The 17589-nt window shown below is 38.6% G+C and overlaps 1 protein-coding gene across 1 annotated transcript; it reads left to right on the top strand.

The window, feature by feature from the left end:
* Nucleotides 1–9: 9 nt before the first annotated feature.
* On the top strand, nt 10–16915 carry LOC118801110 (E3 ubiquitin/ISG15 ligase TRIM25-like). Its single transcript, XM_036561281.1, has 7 exons — nt 10–657; nt 3058–3153; nt 3355–3588; nt 3705–3849; nt 4796–4891; nt 6370–6882; nt 16590–16915. Exons 1-7 carry the CDS (start codon nt 70–72, stop codon nt 16913–16915), a joined length of 1998 nt encoding a protein of 665 aa, XP_036417174.1. The 5' UTR covers nt 10–69.
* The last annotated feature ends 674 nt before the right edge of the window (nt 16916–17589 follow it).

Below are 17589 nucleotides of genomic sequence, written 5' to 3'. Positions count from 1 at the left end.
GATCAGCGGAGAAACGAAAGTAAAGTCTCTCTTTCTCTGCTCGCTCTGTTCGTCTCTGTGTGCAGTAAAATGGCAGAAGCTGCTCTAAAAACTCTGGACTCTTTCAACTGTCCGATCTGTCTGGATCTACTGAAGGATCCAGTGACTATTCCCTGTGGACACAGCTTCTGTCTGGACTGTATTAAGGTCTACTGGGGTCAGGGTGATCAGAGGGGGGTCTACAGCTGCCCCCAGTGCAGACACAGCTTCACTCCAAGGCCTGTTCTCAACAAGAACACCATGCTGGCTGAACTAGCTGAGGGTCTGAGGAAGACGAGGCTCCAAGCTGCTCCTCCTGCCGGATCTCCTGCTGGATCTGGAGATGTGGAGTGTGACGTCTGCACTGGATCAAAACTCAAAGCTGTTAAGTCCTGTCTGGTGTGTCTGGCTTCTTACTGTGAAGCTCATATTCAGCCTCATTATGAATCTCCTGCGTTAAAGAAGCACAAACTGGTTGAAGCCTCCATGAATCTGCAGGAGAAGATCTGCTCTCTTCATGATAAGCTTCTAGAGGTTTTCTGTCGCACTGATCAGCAGTGTATTTGTCTGCTGTGTGTAATGGATGAACACAGTGGTCATAAGACAGTTTCAGCTGCAGCAGAAAGATCTGAGAAACAGGTAAGAATTTACTGAAAGTCCTGCTATAACCAGTTTGTAAACATCTGAAGCAGCACAGTGAGTGAACTTCAGTCAGACACACCCAGCTGTAATAAACACACCGATAGATGTGGGACTGGTAGTGTATAAAGTGTCTGTTAAACATTTTATGGAAGGTGAGATAAAAGGTAGTGTTGTTCTGGTTCAAGTCAAAAGAACCTGACTTAAGTTGTTCTAGAATAAATGCTGTGTCATTTTTATTACATGGTGGTTGAGGTGTCAAAAGCAAGCTGAGGTGGGCGTGGCCTGGAGTCAGGAAGCAGAGCAAGGACTTTCCTCAGGCCCCAGATAGTCCAGAGCCAGTCCTGTATATGGGTCATTCTACTAAATTGGTTCAAAGTCAAATTTGAAAACAATTTTCAGAGAGCCCATGAGGTAGTTTCAATTTTCTGGAGTGTTATCTTTAGATAACGAGTTTATTATCTTGTGATCTCAAGATTATAAAGTTGTTTTCTTGAGATAATGAGTTAATTATCTTGTGATCTCAATATGACAAAGTTGTTATCTTGCGATAATGAGTTAACAAGTTAATCAAGATAACAGTCCAGAAAAGTAGAGCAACCGCTCGTGGCTTCTCTGGACGTCCATGTTTAACTAACTTTAAGATTATAATTTTGGACTTTAAACTAAATTATTTAGCTTTGATTGAGGTGATACCTTAATCATGTTTATCTCATTAAAATTAATGATTTAACATTCCATTTTGTCCCAAACAAAAAACATTATAACACTACCAAAACTTTACCAGTAGTAACAATTTTAGCTCAATTTGGGCAGAACTCAAAAACACCAGCCAGTACAGGACGAGCAAACACAACTTTGAACAGTTGTGTGACAACACTGAACACTGAGTTTCAGACTTTGGGACACCTTTACTTCAAAACAATGAGATCTAACTGGTCGCCATGTAGCCATGAGGGACTGGGATACAGTCTCACTTCCTGCTCTAAAATGCAGGGTGTGGCTAAAATTAAAACTCCAGCTATGAACTAAATATGTATTTCGGTAGTGACATAAAAACGAGACAGCATTTTTAAAAGAAATGAAGAAGATCCTGAAAAAAAAATTGAAAAAAATAAAGAATTATTTTCACAAGTTAAAATTTAGTGGTTCGGGTTAACAGAAAGTGAAGTATATTTAAAGGAATAGTTTTATAGAAGGCGGCAAAAACACTCTTAACTTCTAGTATAAGTTGAGGTCTGAAGTTCTATGCGTCCCGTTTTTGCAGGTTTGGAATGTTTAAATTAAGGGGGTCCCTGGTCCAAAGCCCCATAGGGAGTAGGCCTCTCACTTTCTCCGTTCTTCTCTTAGTTCCAAATAGATCAGATCATTTTAAAAAGGACCATATGTTTTGTCTCCTGTTTCAACAACAAGAACCATATATAAGCAGTTGGAATATTCTGTTCTAGGGGGGACACTTTAGAATTGGCACGGATCCTCTCTCAGGTACTTTATAGTGCTTGATATGATACTGTTTTACTTTGTAATAAACATCTTTTACAAGCATGACAGTGTCAGCGGAGTCTCCTTCATCATCTTCACATCATCGCTACTTAATAAACAACAAAAGTAACCTATAAATGTTGATTTTGTATATATTTAGCTGATTACTGTCTCAATTAACACCTTGGGTTTATATAGACCATAACATTACACTTATGAATATCTATGGTCTAAATACTTAATTATTTATTAAAATGTTTTGGTTTTTTTTTTCTGTAGGACTGCAGTTTGGATCCATATATTCAAATATAACTGGTCTGTCAACATGCAAAGCTGCAGAGTAACTGAACTTCAGTCAGACACCCAGCTGTAATAAAACACAGTGAAAGACATGAGACTGTTAGTGTGTAAGGTGGTGCACTATGTCTGTAAAACATTATGAAATGTTAGAGACATTCTTAAAAAGTGAAATCAAAACAAATTAACAAAACAAAAGACCCAGATTTAAACTGTACTTAAATAAAGGCTGTTTCATTGTCATTACATGGAGTTTGTGGTTAAGGTGTACAGAGAAATGATGTGGTGGGCATGGCTTGGAATCAGGATCAGAACAAGGCCTTACTTCTGGATTCTGAAAAGCCCATAGCTTGCCCTGTATATACCACACAGACTGGTTTGGCTCAGATAAATAAATGTTCTAAAATATAACTTTTCAATGACACTTTCTAACAAAATAAGGGCCAAAAATTAGCTATAATCTGTAAGCGATTTCAGAAAAAAAGGCCAGTCAAAGCAACTTTTTGAAAAGGATTACTAGAATACATTTTTATGTATATAATGTTTTCCAAGTGGTTGTAAAGAGAACAGCAGTCAGCATGTAAATGTGACACATGAAGTTTTGTTGTATGTTGTCTACAGAAGCAGCTGGTGGAGAATCAGAGGAAATTCCAGCAGAGAATCCAGCAGACGGAGAATAAACTGCAGGAGCTGAGACAGGCTATGGAGAGTCTCAGGGTGAGTAAACTGACCAGAGGAGAGGACACCAGCTGACCACTTTTCAGAGCCATTTCAGAGCTCAGTCAGAGCTCTCCTCCAGTCAGCCAGTGAGGAGCCCAGTGTTGGGTCACTTTCCAGCCCCACTGAGCCCCACTGTGGAGAAGTGAGTGAAAGAGCTGCTTCAGATGAAGCCCCTCCTCTCTGTGTGTCTCCTAACAGCGCTCTGCACAGGCAGCAGTGGAGGACAGTGAGAAGATCTTTACTGAACTGATTGAGTCCATCGAGAGACGACGCTCTGAGGTGAAAGAGCTGATCAGAGCTCAGGAGAAGACTGAACTGAGTCAGGCTGAAGAGCTCCTGAAGAAACTGGAGCAGGAGATTGCTGATCTGAGGAGGAGAGACGCTGAGCTGGAGCAGCTTTCACACTCAGAGGATCACATCCATTTCCTCCAGGTAACATCACTGACTCTCTCATCATCTACAGAAGATGTGTCAGCCTTTTCACTGTGGATTTACCCTCTTTAGGCTATTTTAGAAATCTCTATGTGTGTGTCTCTTCATCTCTGCAGAGTTTCCAGTCTCTCTCTGCTCCTCCTCAACCTGCACACTTACCCCGTATCACAATCAGTCCACAGTTCTCCATGGAGGAACTGAAGAAAGCTGTGACTGGAGTGATGGAACGAGTGAAACCAGAAATAGTCAAGTTCTCTGGAGGTAGAATAAATATGTAAAGATGAATCCTAAAAAAGAGCATATAATTCCTTTATCTTCATTTTAATAGTCTGTATGTAACGCTCGGACAGAAAACCAGACGTGTGCGGATGGTGAGTGCAGGTGGTTTAATCTAAACCAAGCGGCCGTAGTCAAAAGGGGAAAAACAGAGATCGTAGTCAAAAAACAGTCCGAAAGTCAAAACACAGATCATACACACAAGCGAAAGTACCAAAGGAATAGGCAAGAGGCAAAAACGGAGTCAAACGAAGCAAAAAGGTCAAACACGGTAAACAATCAGAACAGGATGAAAAACGCTCAGTAGTCTCGGAGAAACAATACCTCGCAGTGATTCTAACTAAAGCCCGGGCTTATCTACTCTAAACTACCTGTCATATGATTATCAACACAGGTGCAAGCAGTCAAAACTCAGGGGATTGTGAGCGCTGATAGGAGCGCCTGTGAGAGTCTGAAGTCACATGAGACTCCATAGTATCCTGGGAAAAGGAGTTCTCGTCAGAGTCGGATTCTGAGTGCGGCTGCTCAGTCACATGATCTCCCAGAGAATTCTGGGAGATGATGTCCGTTTCCTCCATAGAGGGAGCCGAATGCATGACACTGTAATACCATTTCATGTCAGATTTGTCAGAATGTCTAACAAATCCAAGTCTAGAGGGTCACAGTCACATAGACGTCTTTTAGAATAAACTTTAGTTTTATTGGAGCTTCAAAATACCAAACTACACTTTGTAAAGACAGATTTGTATGTTAGCAGTGATTTTTATTATCATTATAATGTCTATTTCTGTTCCACTGACCATTGGCTACTCATATGATAAACGACTATATATTTTTATTTATGATTAAGATAATATATAAAATATACAATTTGATAGATGAATATGATTTTGCTTTGTGGCTGCTGTGTAAGATTTTCCTGCATTTTCAGGGATTGTATCTTCATTCATGACGCCTGCTACTTGGCAGAAACCACATGAAATCCATCAGTTACCTGAACCAAAGACCAGAGAGGACTTCCTGAAATGTGAGTATCACAGATTTACTCAACCACAGACACACATTTACACCTTTATGTCTTCAAATTTATTCTTTGTCAGCAGTGTCCTTCTCTAGTTTCTTCAGAAGCTCTTGAGAGGTTGTTCAGACTCAGTGTAGCTGATATATATATTTATGAATGAAAATCATCTATGAATGATATTTTTCATTTGCGACAAACTCTCCAAATATAAGTAAGAACATAAAAAGGTCAGTAGTTCTTTGTTTAAAAGTCAGTAGTTCTGTTCAGCTCGTCCAGCTGCTGGATATCAAACCAGAATTAGACACAGTCCTGCAGTTCAGCTCCTGCAGCTTCACTGGATGGGAAATGCAGATTGTGATTTTATGTTCATATTCAGAACTGATTAACATTATCAGTGAGACATTTCCTTAAGGGACAACAAACATGTCATATTAATATAGTTTAACACTTGTATGATCATTTTCTGTTGCAGTGTGACTCTGAGTTCAGGGTCAGATCACTGATTTCACTCTTTATTGAAACAGCTCCCTCTGAGTTTTAGATCTAGAGAAGTTCAGCCACACACCCTGCTCACACTGACCGCACACACCTGGAAGAACATACAGTGGTACACAAAGGTTTGGGTGCCTCTTGTCAAATTACATGTTTAGTTGATTTTCTAAGTAAAAGTAAGTGAACATCCTTCACAGAGATCATCCTTCAACATGCTTTAATACACAGTTACTGTTCATTTACTGAATCGAAAAGAATAGAACATAAAATGTGGTCTGTGCAAAGGTTATGTTTCATTTTTTTTCCTGAAATATGCTAAACTCTATAAATATATATAAATAGAAAAAAAACTATAAATAGAAATTGTGCACTAAAATGTGCAGAAAAATGTCATATTTATCTGTGTTCTTTGAAGAAGGTGTGTTCACTTATTTTCACTTAGACAATCAACAAAGCATGTAATGAACCTGAAGGTGTTCATACTTTTTCCACTGTACATAAACTGTATGTAGAAATTCATACATCATAACTGTATTTCAGAATCAACACATCAGTCTTTGGTGAAAATCCTCATTTTACTACATTCACTTCATGAACTGGAGCAGCAGCTGTAACTGCCAGTTGTTGAGATGGTGGGATTGGTTGAGAGTGATGATGTCACACTTCAGCTCTAGAGCAGCTAAAATGTAAAATGCTTACACATTTGGTTCTTCTGGACAATTAAAGACAAATTAAAAACAGATTTATTTATTATTTGTTTTTAGATTTTTAAATTTGCCTTCCATGTAAACAAAACCAGTCTTTTCTAGTTCTGTTCTGTTCTGTATTCTGTTATTGTTTCTGCTCCTTTTATTCACTGGACGCCATGTTTACTCAGTACTGCTTAAAACTGACCTTGATATTTATTTTAATGTGTGATTTTGTTTTGTGTCTTTATTTGCACAAATACTTTTGAAGAAATAGGACTAATTTTATTTTCTCTCCTCCATCAGATTCCTGTCAGCTCACTCTGGATCCAAACACAGTACACAGTCTGCTCGCTCTGTCTGAGAGGAACAGAAAAGTAACAGTGATGTGGGAGATCCAAAAACATCCTGATCATCCAGAGAGATTTGATGGAGTGCAGCAAGTTCTCTGTAGAGAGAGTCTGACTGGACGCTGTTACTGGGAGGTCGAGTTTAGCAAGAATAATGTTGATATTGCAGTGTCTTATAAAGGCATCAGCAGGAAAGGTATTGAGTCTGAATTTGGCTCTAATGATCAGTCGTGGAGTCTGTTCTGCTCCGACTCAAGATTCTTTTTCAGTCACAATAATAAAGAGTCTGATCTCTCTGTGAACTCCAGCTCCTCCAGAATAGGAGTGTATGTGGATCACAGTGCAGGAATTCTGTCCTTCTACAGCATCTCTGACACAATGACCCTCCTCCACAGAGTCCACACCACATTCACTCAGCCCCTCTATCCCGGATTTGCGGTTTTTCGTTATGGTCATTATCTTCAGATCTGTGATTTTAATTAATTTAAATGCTAATAATTCTACAGTCTTATGTGGGCGACTAAAAAAACTGGCGGACTGTTCAAAACAGCATAGAATGCAGCATCTTTAAATCTGTCCTGTATGTGATAAACACTATGGAATGTGTACTTTTATTTGATTCAGATTTAAAAATGTCTTTTACACCGTGTATTTCAGTGTTAAATAAATAAATAAACATTTTGATCAAATCACAATATACATATTATGGTTCTGCTTTATTAGAACACAAACACTGCAAATCATCACATGCTATATCAATATATCAACATAATGCTGTCTATTTACTAAATATGACTTAAATCATTCTAAAACTTCCTGAAATGTCTAACCAGTATTCAAGACAGTGGATTAGAATTTTAGAATCGATGGTATAAAAGCTGCACAAAGATCCAATGAGACCAGAATAGAAGGACTTTGTGAGTCAGTGCTGAGTCTGAGCTCATTCACAACACGACCCAATACTGTCTCAGTACTGCGGTTACAACAAAAACCTGATTCAAACTTCTTAATAACTTTGCACAGATTTTGTAAGATAAATCTCCATGAGACACACTAAGAGAAAGGTTAGAGTTATTAGTCGGTCTGTGGTGGAAAAAAGGACATTAGTGTTACCTTTGTGTTGATTAACCCCTTAAAATCTCAGGCTTATTACATACTAAAGCTTATTATTTAGTAACTACAGGGACTTCAGTGCAAACTGGCTGAGCTATTTTTAGGGTATAGAAGTGTGTAATAAGACGTTGGGCCTGCTGGTGGTCCTGGCCGTTTAAGGGGTTAATTACACTGGAGAGGTGTGACTGTCTGGATATTTTCACAGCATTATTGTAGGTGGAGATCTGCTCTTTGAGAATATTATAATGTACCTGCAGCTCAGTTTTCCTCCATCAGTGCTCTGATTTATGACAGTTTCTCCTGAGCTGGTGTATTTCATTTGTAGGTGTTCAGAGAGGGTACTTCAAATCAAATGTCTCTAGAAGTCTAATGAATTGCTTTACTGTCTGATGGGTTATCAATATTTAAGTCAAAGTCCCAGAGAGAAGAACTTTATCACAGCTTGTGGATGTGATTGTTAGTAATTCTGCAGTTTCTGCTAAATGTAACATCCGTTCACTCTTTGTCCTGGTCTTTCTCTGTTTTTGCTGTTTTCTTGGTCTCCCAGTGCCGTGTGTTTTTGTATGTCTGTCATGTGCCTTTATTTTCTTGTTGCATGTGCCTTTGTTGTTGTTTTGTTGTTGTCTCCTCCCTGGTCCTGCCCCCTTGATGTCTATTCCACCTGCATGTAGTCTATAGCCCCGCCCTCTTATTGGTCTCAGGTTTTTTAGGTTCAGTTGATGTAAAATGTTCATTTGATGCACATGATGATTTGGTGGTGGTCTAGAGTCTATAGTGTCACCTCCACAGGCAGATTAATGCACAAGCTTACCTGGGCTGAAGGGGTCAAGCGTAACAAAGAAAACCTTTCAGAGAAACAAAGTCCAGAAAAATGTGTTCCAGGCCTGAAACATTACCACACATGATTGCTGCCAAGACATAGAAGTGCATGGCATTGCTGATCAATAAATAAAGCAGCACATTGAAAAAGCCAACACTGCAAATGTGAATGATTTGTTAGAGTAGTTTGCAAATCATCAGATGAAGTTTATACACATAATGTTAATATAAAGTTAGTGCTGGAAAGAAAATGCTGCACTACCTTGCTTTTGTTTTTGTTTTTTTAACAATAACAATTATTAACAATTTCGGTACAGTAATGAATGATTGTGTCATAAAATGCACCAACACACAGTCCATTAAATAGCAGCATTCAATGATAAAAATTCACTTTGTAAGTGGCCTTTGTTTATCCGAATAGCACTATTATGATTATGCTAAAATCCACTAGCAAAAGGGATTTGCGATGTTATGGTTAGTGCCAAGCTAACAGGGGTGTATATTCACTTTCCCACACATGCTTTAATGAGTTTAACTTGATTATGGCCTGATATTACATCCCAACCATAGGCTCAGGTCTAGGAGGAGGGAGGGACAGTAACTAAAGGATGGAGGAGCTCAATACAGGGGTACAGAGACCAGCAAGCCAGAAACCAAACAAATGAGCCAAGAGCTGAGACAACAGTCACGTGATGCTCAGGGCTGATGACAAACTCTGGCACACTGCTTTTAAAGTCCAAGTTCCACCTCCTTTTGCTCATTTCTGCAGGCTGATTGGCCAAATGATGTCCAGGAGGTGATGGTGATTGACACCCCACACAACCTATGAGGAAAAGAGACAGCCAAAAGAGCAGGAGAAGTGCAACAGAGAGGGGAGAAAAAACAAACACAGGTGTGCTCAGGCACTGACACGTAACACCTGATTAACTCCAGCTTAGAAACCCTGACATTTAAATCTTGTACGACATGATTATAACAGTCTTTACATTCTGTATGTTGCTGTTTTTAAGTAAATATTTAAGCAAATATTTTAAGTTAAAGTTAAACTCTGAATGGTAAAATTGCATTCATGACATGTAAAAGGATCTGCAGCTGCAACTGCAACTGCCAAAAACAGTGACATTTTTAATTAAGCCTAGTAAAGACCTATGTGTCGTTGTTTTAGGGTAGAGTTTGTATTTTTTCATGTTAAATGTCTATTTATTAATTATATTAATTACTTATATGTATCACTTGCATTCATGTATATATTCAAATATATTTATTTTTAACCTGCACTAGCCATTCAGTGTTTAAGTTAATGCTGCATTTTCATTACACTGAGCCAGATTGCCTCCCTCGCCAGCTGTTAGATGCTTTGGGGGTGTCACCAAAACACAAGCAAGTTTAAAGTTCGTGCCTCTTTATATGACAAATTCTGTTTTATGTATACTGTCTAAAAATAAAAAGTAAATAAATAAAAAATTGACATGTTACTGCTTTAAGGTTCAGGACTCCAAACTTAAAGCACCCTCTTGTGCCCCGTATGTATGGTATGTTTAGTACTGTTTCAGGTCTGTACTTCTAACACTAAGATGAATGTTGAATATTGAAATATCTGAGTCCCTCCTCAGTCAGTGTTCTGGATCTGTGTTCTCGTCACACTCGTACAGGTGAGGTTGGGTTAGTGTGACAGTATTTCTACCCTGTGCTCATTCTCAGCCTCAGACGCTCATACAGGTACAGTCTGATATCTGTTACACATTAAGCTGCTACCAATATCAGGTTTTTGTCAGGTGCATTTTGATTGGCTGTCTACATGTCCAAAGGTTTGCATGTCCATGCATTGTTTCTAATCTGTAAAATGGTAAACAGTAAACATTGAAATCTTTATTTCTGACTGACATGCAGAAGCGACTGTGCTGAGTCTTTAAACACTGGTATGATCTTCATAGGAGAGACTTTACAGACATTCATGAACAATGGAAAGACCCTCTCAGTGAATCTGTGGGACACAGTGTGTAAGTGTCTGTTAGTTAGACCATCAGAGAATGAGAGCTTTCCTCTCTCCCAGTCCAGCTGCACTCTGATCTTCTGGAGATTCTGGGCCACTGAGAGGGGAGTTCCAGGCTGTGGTGACGAACCTGCTGCATATTGTCCATTCAGATACCACAGTGACCAAACTCCACTCCTGGAGAAAATCTCTCCCTTCCTCTCAGCAGACTCCGTCACCACCCCCAATATCCAGAGTTTATCTCCCACTTCAACATCCCAGCAGTGCGTCCCTGACTTAAAGCCCTCGGAGCCCAGCACACACGCCAGCTTATCAAACCTCTCTGGATTATCAGGAAGCTGCTGCTTCTCATCACGGAATCTCATACTGGTCAGATCATCAGACAGGACGAGTTTAGGATGAGCAGTGTTGGGATCCAGAGTTACAGGAGCTGAAAGAGAAGAAATACAAGCTTGTGATATATTTTATTACAGTAATCATGAATCAGGTTGGTTAATTAGGCACATGTTTCATTCTGTAATCTATAGTTATGTGTGTTTTATTTAGAAAGTGATGCTTCAGAGTGAACATTAACAAATACAGTGTTCTGAAAAAGTCAGACACCTTCATTTATCTAATATCCAGTCAAAACAGTCGTTAGCAGAGTTTTTCTGGAGATATTTTTGAGCGGATTACATAAAAGAAAATCCAGAGGAAAGAGGAAAGTCAAAGAAATAAAAGAGGTAAAACAGGAGTTTCCAAAACTGGAGTTCAAAACATGATTAAAAGCTACAGAGAAAATGGGACCCCTAACAACCATGCAAGACCTGGTAGACCACCAACACTGACCCCATCAGATAAACAGCTTTTTCTTGATGCTAAATATATGGACTTGTTCTGTATGAGACAAACTAATAAAGAAAGACTGAGTCTGAGAGTGAGACTCACCAAACTGAACAATCTCCTGCATCTTCTCCCAGACTGTGAACTTCAGGTTGGCCAGATGTTCAGCCACATGGAGCAGCTCTCCTGAAAGCCTCTCTGGATCCTGCAGTGTGCACTGGGTTCTGGAAGAACATTCAGGAGTCAGTGCTGCTGTGATTATGGACTCAGAATCACAGAAAGAAGCAGGAGACCCAACACTCACCTTTTCAGAGTGGCCTTGTAGTTCTGAAAAACAATGAGGGTAAAATAAATACATTTATTTACTTATTAAATAACAGTGTTACCATGACCCCATGTAAAAACCAAAGACTAGAAATTAAGTATTTTTCATTTTGGTTGGTTCTGAACAGAAATGATAATTAACTGTGTCCCCTTTTGGTGACCAGTTAGAATGAAATAAAATAACTTTTAATTAGATTATTCAGATATAGTTTAGTGTACACATGATAGGCTTTAAATAATAACCTCAAATCAACTTTTCAGTAAACTCACTTAAAGAAATCATGATGTTAAACCAAAAATATGTATCACTCATCTGTAAAAGATGGCAGCCAGTCTAGGCTCGGCTACCTGCATCAAGACATTTCCACAGCAGTAATGTAATAATCACATCACAGAGCAGATAGTTAATACATGTTATAACACATCTTCTTGTAGAATAGGGGTGTTCAGTATGATGATATGTGATAAATGACTTCACACTATGCTTTTCTGAGCATATTGTGAACAATGTCAGTACTAAAAGAACATTGACCTGCATGTTTCTCTGAAAATAGCATAATCAGTCCTGTTACACTAGATTTAGTGCAGCACTTCATTCAGTGTTTTTTTATGCTGAATAAAGAACAGGACTTTGCTTATGGTTGCTGATAGGATTTTTAAAATGTGGCACTACTAGTGCATACTGTCCTTCCAACTCATCAACCCTCATGAAAATAATTCATTGCGATCAATCAGATTATTTTATTGGTTCATCTGGATAAATCACGTTTGTCTTATTTGCTCTAATTTGATGTTAAATAAAGTTTTTTTTTTTTTCCCCATTTATATAAGCTTAATCAGACTGTATTTATTTTACTTTCAGTAGCTCAGTATTATTTTTTGCATTGTGTGAATTCATGTATTCAGTGTATTGGGACACCTACACATTACACCTACAGGAGCTTTTATGACATCCCATTCTAAGTCCACAGGCATTAATACGGAATAAGTCCCTCCTTTTCAGCTATAACAGCGTCCACTCTTCTGGGAAGCTTTCTATAAGATTTTGGAGTGTGTCTGTGTAAGGCTTCTATGCAGCTCCTCTGCCATGGAAACCCTGCCATGAAGCTCACGATGCAGTTTTTGTGCTGATGTTGATGTCAGAGGGGGGTTGTAACTCTGGTTATTGAGTCAGCAGAGTGTTGGTGACTTTTATGCTCTATGCTCCTCAGCACTCAGCGACCTGCTCTGTAACTTTACATGGTCTGAGGTTCTGTGGTTCCTAAACGCTTCCACATTTCAATAACGCCACTCAGATTTGATCGTGGAACATCTAGGAGAATTGAAATTTCACAAACTATCTTGTTGCAATGGTGGCGTCCTGTTATCCTATACCACGCTCAAGTTCAGTGAGCTCTTCAGAACGACCCATTCTTTCACAGATGATTGTAAAAGCAGACTGCATGGATGGGCGCTTGATTTTATGTATATATGTGTATCTTTATGTATGGTTTATGTATATAACAACAAAACCTTGCATGTAGTGTACATGCAATCAATGTAGCCATTGTAGCCTTTCACTCATACTGCATTACTGACTTCGGCAAAAGGTTCCCTTGACTTCAGACTCAAAGCAATTCCGTGATAAAGAAACTGTAGAAGATGGAAATAACTTTGATTTTATCAAGAGAGACATCAGTGAAACTTCTTGCCATTTTAAAGGCTGTACTTGAAAAATTGTGGAGTTGTGAGGGCGTGACTTCAGTCTGAAACTAGAGATGGTTAAACTAAGAAAATAAAAAATTGCGCTGCTACTACTTTATTGTGTTAACGCATTATTAACCACAAACCGTAAGACATTCTGTGTATCATGAAAATGTCTTCAAGTATGGTTATATAGTTTTTACAGTATCACCCACCCCTTCTATCAAACAGGCTATTCTATAATGTCCCTCATTAAGCAGCTCTGCAGGAGGGAATGTAGGCTGAGCACTGTGTGAGGAAAACAATCTGAAATTTCTATGTAAATGATAATAATGTTGTTAACTGATGATAAATGAAGATGAACTTTTCTCTCTTTATCTTTCTGTCTCCTGCACTGTGTGTTCAGTCCCTGATAATGACTGAATATTCCTCACCTGTAAGAATGAGATGTCTTCAGCTGCCATCTGCTCCTCTACGGCTCTGACTGTGTCTGAAAGTGATGATATCTCTCTGCTCATCTTCTCAATCTTCTCCTTTATCGCCTGACTCTTCTGCTCCTCTTCCTCCCTCAGTGCAGCTAACCTGGCTGCCTCTTCATCTCGTAGAAACTGGTGAAGCTTCTCAAACTCCTCCTTAATCTGCCTCTCTGTGCGCCGGGCCTGAGTCTGGAATGAAGGAGTGAATCAGATGAACTATGACTGAATATATGAAGATGCTCAGAATAGTCATTTCTGAAGTGATTCATTCTGACCTTTATATGTTCTGCAGTCTGATCCCAGCTCAGTTTACACTCCTTAAAGATCTTCAGCTTCTCCTGTAGAGGCTCCAGTGCAGCCTGGAGTTCCTTCTGGAATAAATCACTTTGTTTGTCAGAAACAAGATCAGATACAGAGTTTGGCGTTGCTGTCTCTCAAACAGATTTACACGATTATACACAAAGTTTCCAGTTTATTGGCTACATCTATCTTGTATCTCCTCTCACTGGCCATTTTATCAGAAACACCTGCCATTTAGGTGCACTTTGTACAGTTACTGACTGTAACCCATTAGATGCTGCACAATTAATCAGCCACCTTTGACTCACCTTTGTTCATTAACGGAAAGGGACCACCATTAGACCATTGCAGTCCAGATAATATTTGAGTGACTGACCATTCTCAGCACAGCAGAAATTGGTCATAGCATAGTAGTGTTTGTGATGCTGGTACAAGTGTATCAGAGTTTTTACTATTGTTAGTGTAGAGAACAGTCAACTGACCCAAAATATCCAATCAGCAGTGGTCCTGTGGTCAGAAAATGACCACCAATGAAGGGCTAGAGAAAGATCAACACGGATTGTGCATGCTTGTCATCTCTAGCTGTGCACTGGCAAAGTACCAACAAGGTAGGTGTGTCTAATAAAGTGGTCAGTAAATGTATGTTTAGCTTCAAAACCTCTAGCAAACATACATTTGCTCCCTATTAGCAACGTCCTGCTCCAGATTCTTCAGCTCTTCAGTCAGACTCAGTAAAGCCTTTTTACAGACCCCTCCAGAATCACTGGCCCCATTGTTAAAAATGACTATAGAATGCAATGAAAAAATGTTTTGTAATTTATCACTGTGACCTTACATTAAAAATATAAGAGAAATTGAATCTTTCATTGTGGTTGAATATTCAAACTATTTCAATTAAAGAATCTTTATGAATAATAAACAATAAACACCTTACCTTTGTTCTTGTTTACTAATAGAACTCTGTTTCTGCCAGTTGAGATGGTTGGAGCAGAGTTTTCCTCTGACAACCAGAGTTCAGTCTGGTTCAGTCCATACAGTCCATATATAAATACTAAACTGCAAAAACAGCTCAATTCGAATGATCTGTTTTTGGGACATCATGAAAAGCCAAATCATAGCAGTTTAGCTCCACTCATTCATGCTGAAATGAGAGGGAGCGTTTTAGCCTGAACTACTTTTTTAAATGAGGCACAATACAGAGCAGCCAATCGGAACAGAGCTCATTTACATATATATCAGTCTTAATGTCCCAATATCAAAAGCTTGTTTAATTCTAAGGGATAAAGAGATGTTGGGAAACGGTAATGAAAAATGAATTATGAATGTTTCTGGTACATAAACCCAAATAAAGATCATAAGTGGACCTCACAGAAAAACAGAATCCAAGAACAATGTAGGATATGAACCCTTTAAACACACACACACACACACACACACACACACACATACACATACATATACATACATACATACACACACACACACACACACACACATCTCATCTAAACCGCTTATCCTTCTGGGTCGCGGTGGGGTGCTGGAGCCTATCCCAGCTGTCATTGGGCGTAAGGCAGGATACACCCTGGACAGGTCGCCAGTCCACCCTTTAAACATTAACACTGATTTTCACAAAAGAGAGACCCTTGGATGTGAACGGGGGGCGCATTGTCTGTTTGAAATTTCGATCTGTTTCAGTGGTTAATATTTTTGATTTTTCATTAATTTATTGAAATTATCTGTACATTTCACTGCTCATTTTCCTGCTAAAACATCTGGAAGTTGTGGTCTTCAGGCCTCAGATGTCAAAAATATAAACTGCTTTATATTATATATATATATATATATGTGTGTATGTATATATATATGTGTGTATATATATATATATATATATTATAAAAATATATAATGGCTTTAAAGTGCTAAATTAAAAACAGACGTACTTGTTGCTTTTTGACGTTCTTAAGATTTTGTCCATCCACGTAAATAAAAACAGCATTTTCTATTTCTATTCTTTTTCTCTTCTGTTGTGTTCACTGCACCTGATAATCACTGAGCGCCATGATTTTTTTACCAGCTTTAACAACTCAATGCACATCATTTCTTTAGCTCTTTCTTTTTATGCTAGTTTACTTAATTCTTTTCTATATTTTTTATGTATTTACTCATTACTGCTTAACATTTACCTTCATTTTTACTGAGTTATTTTGGTCTGTGTCTTTATTTGTGCTTATTCCCTTAAAATCTCAGGCTTATTACATACTAAGACTTATTATTCAGTAACTACAGGGACTCTGACTGACTGAGCTATTCTTATAGAAGTGTGTAATAAAACTTTTGGCCATTTATTAGTGTATGAATGGTGATGTGTAAATAAAGCTATAATAAATCATAGTTTTAAGAAATAATATTAATTTTCTTTTTCTCTCCTCCATCAGATTCTTGTCAGCTCACTGTGGAGCAAAACACAGCAAACAGTCGGCTCGCTCTGTCTGAGAGCAACAGAAAAATAGACTCAAACACATACTGATCATCCAGAGAGATTTGATGGAGTGAAGCAAGTTCTCTGTAGAGAAAGTCTGACTGGACGCTGTTACTGGGAGGTCGAGTTTAGCATGAATTATTTTGATATTGCTGTGTCTTATAAAGGCATCAGCAGGAAAGAAGGATATAATGAGTCTGGATTTGGGTGTAATGATCAGTCCTGGAGTCTGATCTGCTCCGGCTCCAGATTCTCTTTCAGACATGATAGTGAAAAGTCTGAACTCCCTGTAAACTCCAGCTCCTCCAGAATAGGAGTGTATGTGGATCACAGTGCAGGAATTCTGTCCTTCTACAGCATCTCTGACACAATGACCCTCCTCCACAGAGTCCACACCACATTCACTCAGCCCCTCTATCCCGGATTTGCGGTTTATATTTATGATAATGTTCTTCAGATCTGTGATCTTAATCAAAATGTTAATAAAGGCTGAACATGTGTTCATCTACAGTTGTATGTGGGTGACTAAAAAATAAAAAATCTGACAGACTGTTAGAAACAACATGCAGCAGCTTTAAATCTGTCCTGTATGTGCTAAACACTATGGAATATGTACTTTTATGTAACATATATTTAAAATGTCTTTCACGCTGTGTATTTCAATGTTGTAAGTATAAAACTGAAATAAACTGAACATTTTATTAAAATCACAATATTCTTATGATGGTTTCACTTTGTCAGAACACAAATACTTCCAAACATGATATCTTAGCAGTGAAATCATCTTATAGTCAATATATCAATCAATAATAATGCATAAAACTCGCACAACTGTCTGCCAATGAACAAAGATCATATCACTACACAGTATTACTTAAACAAGTGTAAAAGTTAAGTTTCGTGTCTTCACGGTCTTACCGAGACTCGGGGCTGTGGGTTAGTTCGGTTGGCGATAGGTAGCGAGGACGAGGAAACAAAGAAGAGTGAGGGACTCGGCATTAGAGTTCGGTGGAGCCACTTTTAATGTAGAAAACACAACTGCTTCGGCTACTCGTTGCTGCAGGTCAGAGAAAAACCATAACAACTCTCCTCTGCTTCTTCTACACACACTCTCTCCTTTTTAACTCCACCTCCTTCACATACGTGACACTGATAACTTTCTTCATT

Source organism: Colossoma macropomum, unplaced genomic scaffold (assembly GCF_904425465.1).
Source record: "Colossoma macropomum unplaced genomic scaffold, Colossoma_macropomum, whole genome shotgun sequence".
NCBI classification, from domain to species: domain Eukaryota; kingdom Metazoa; phylum Chordata; class Actinopteri; order Characiformes; family Serrasalmidae; genus Colossoma; species Colossoma macropomum.
Note: the sequence above shows the minus strand (reverse complement) of the source record. Positions and strands in the feature narration are given on the sequence as shown.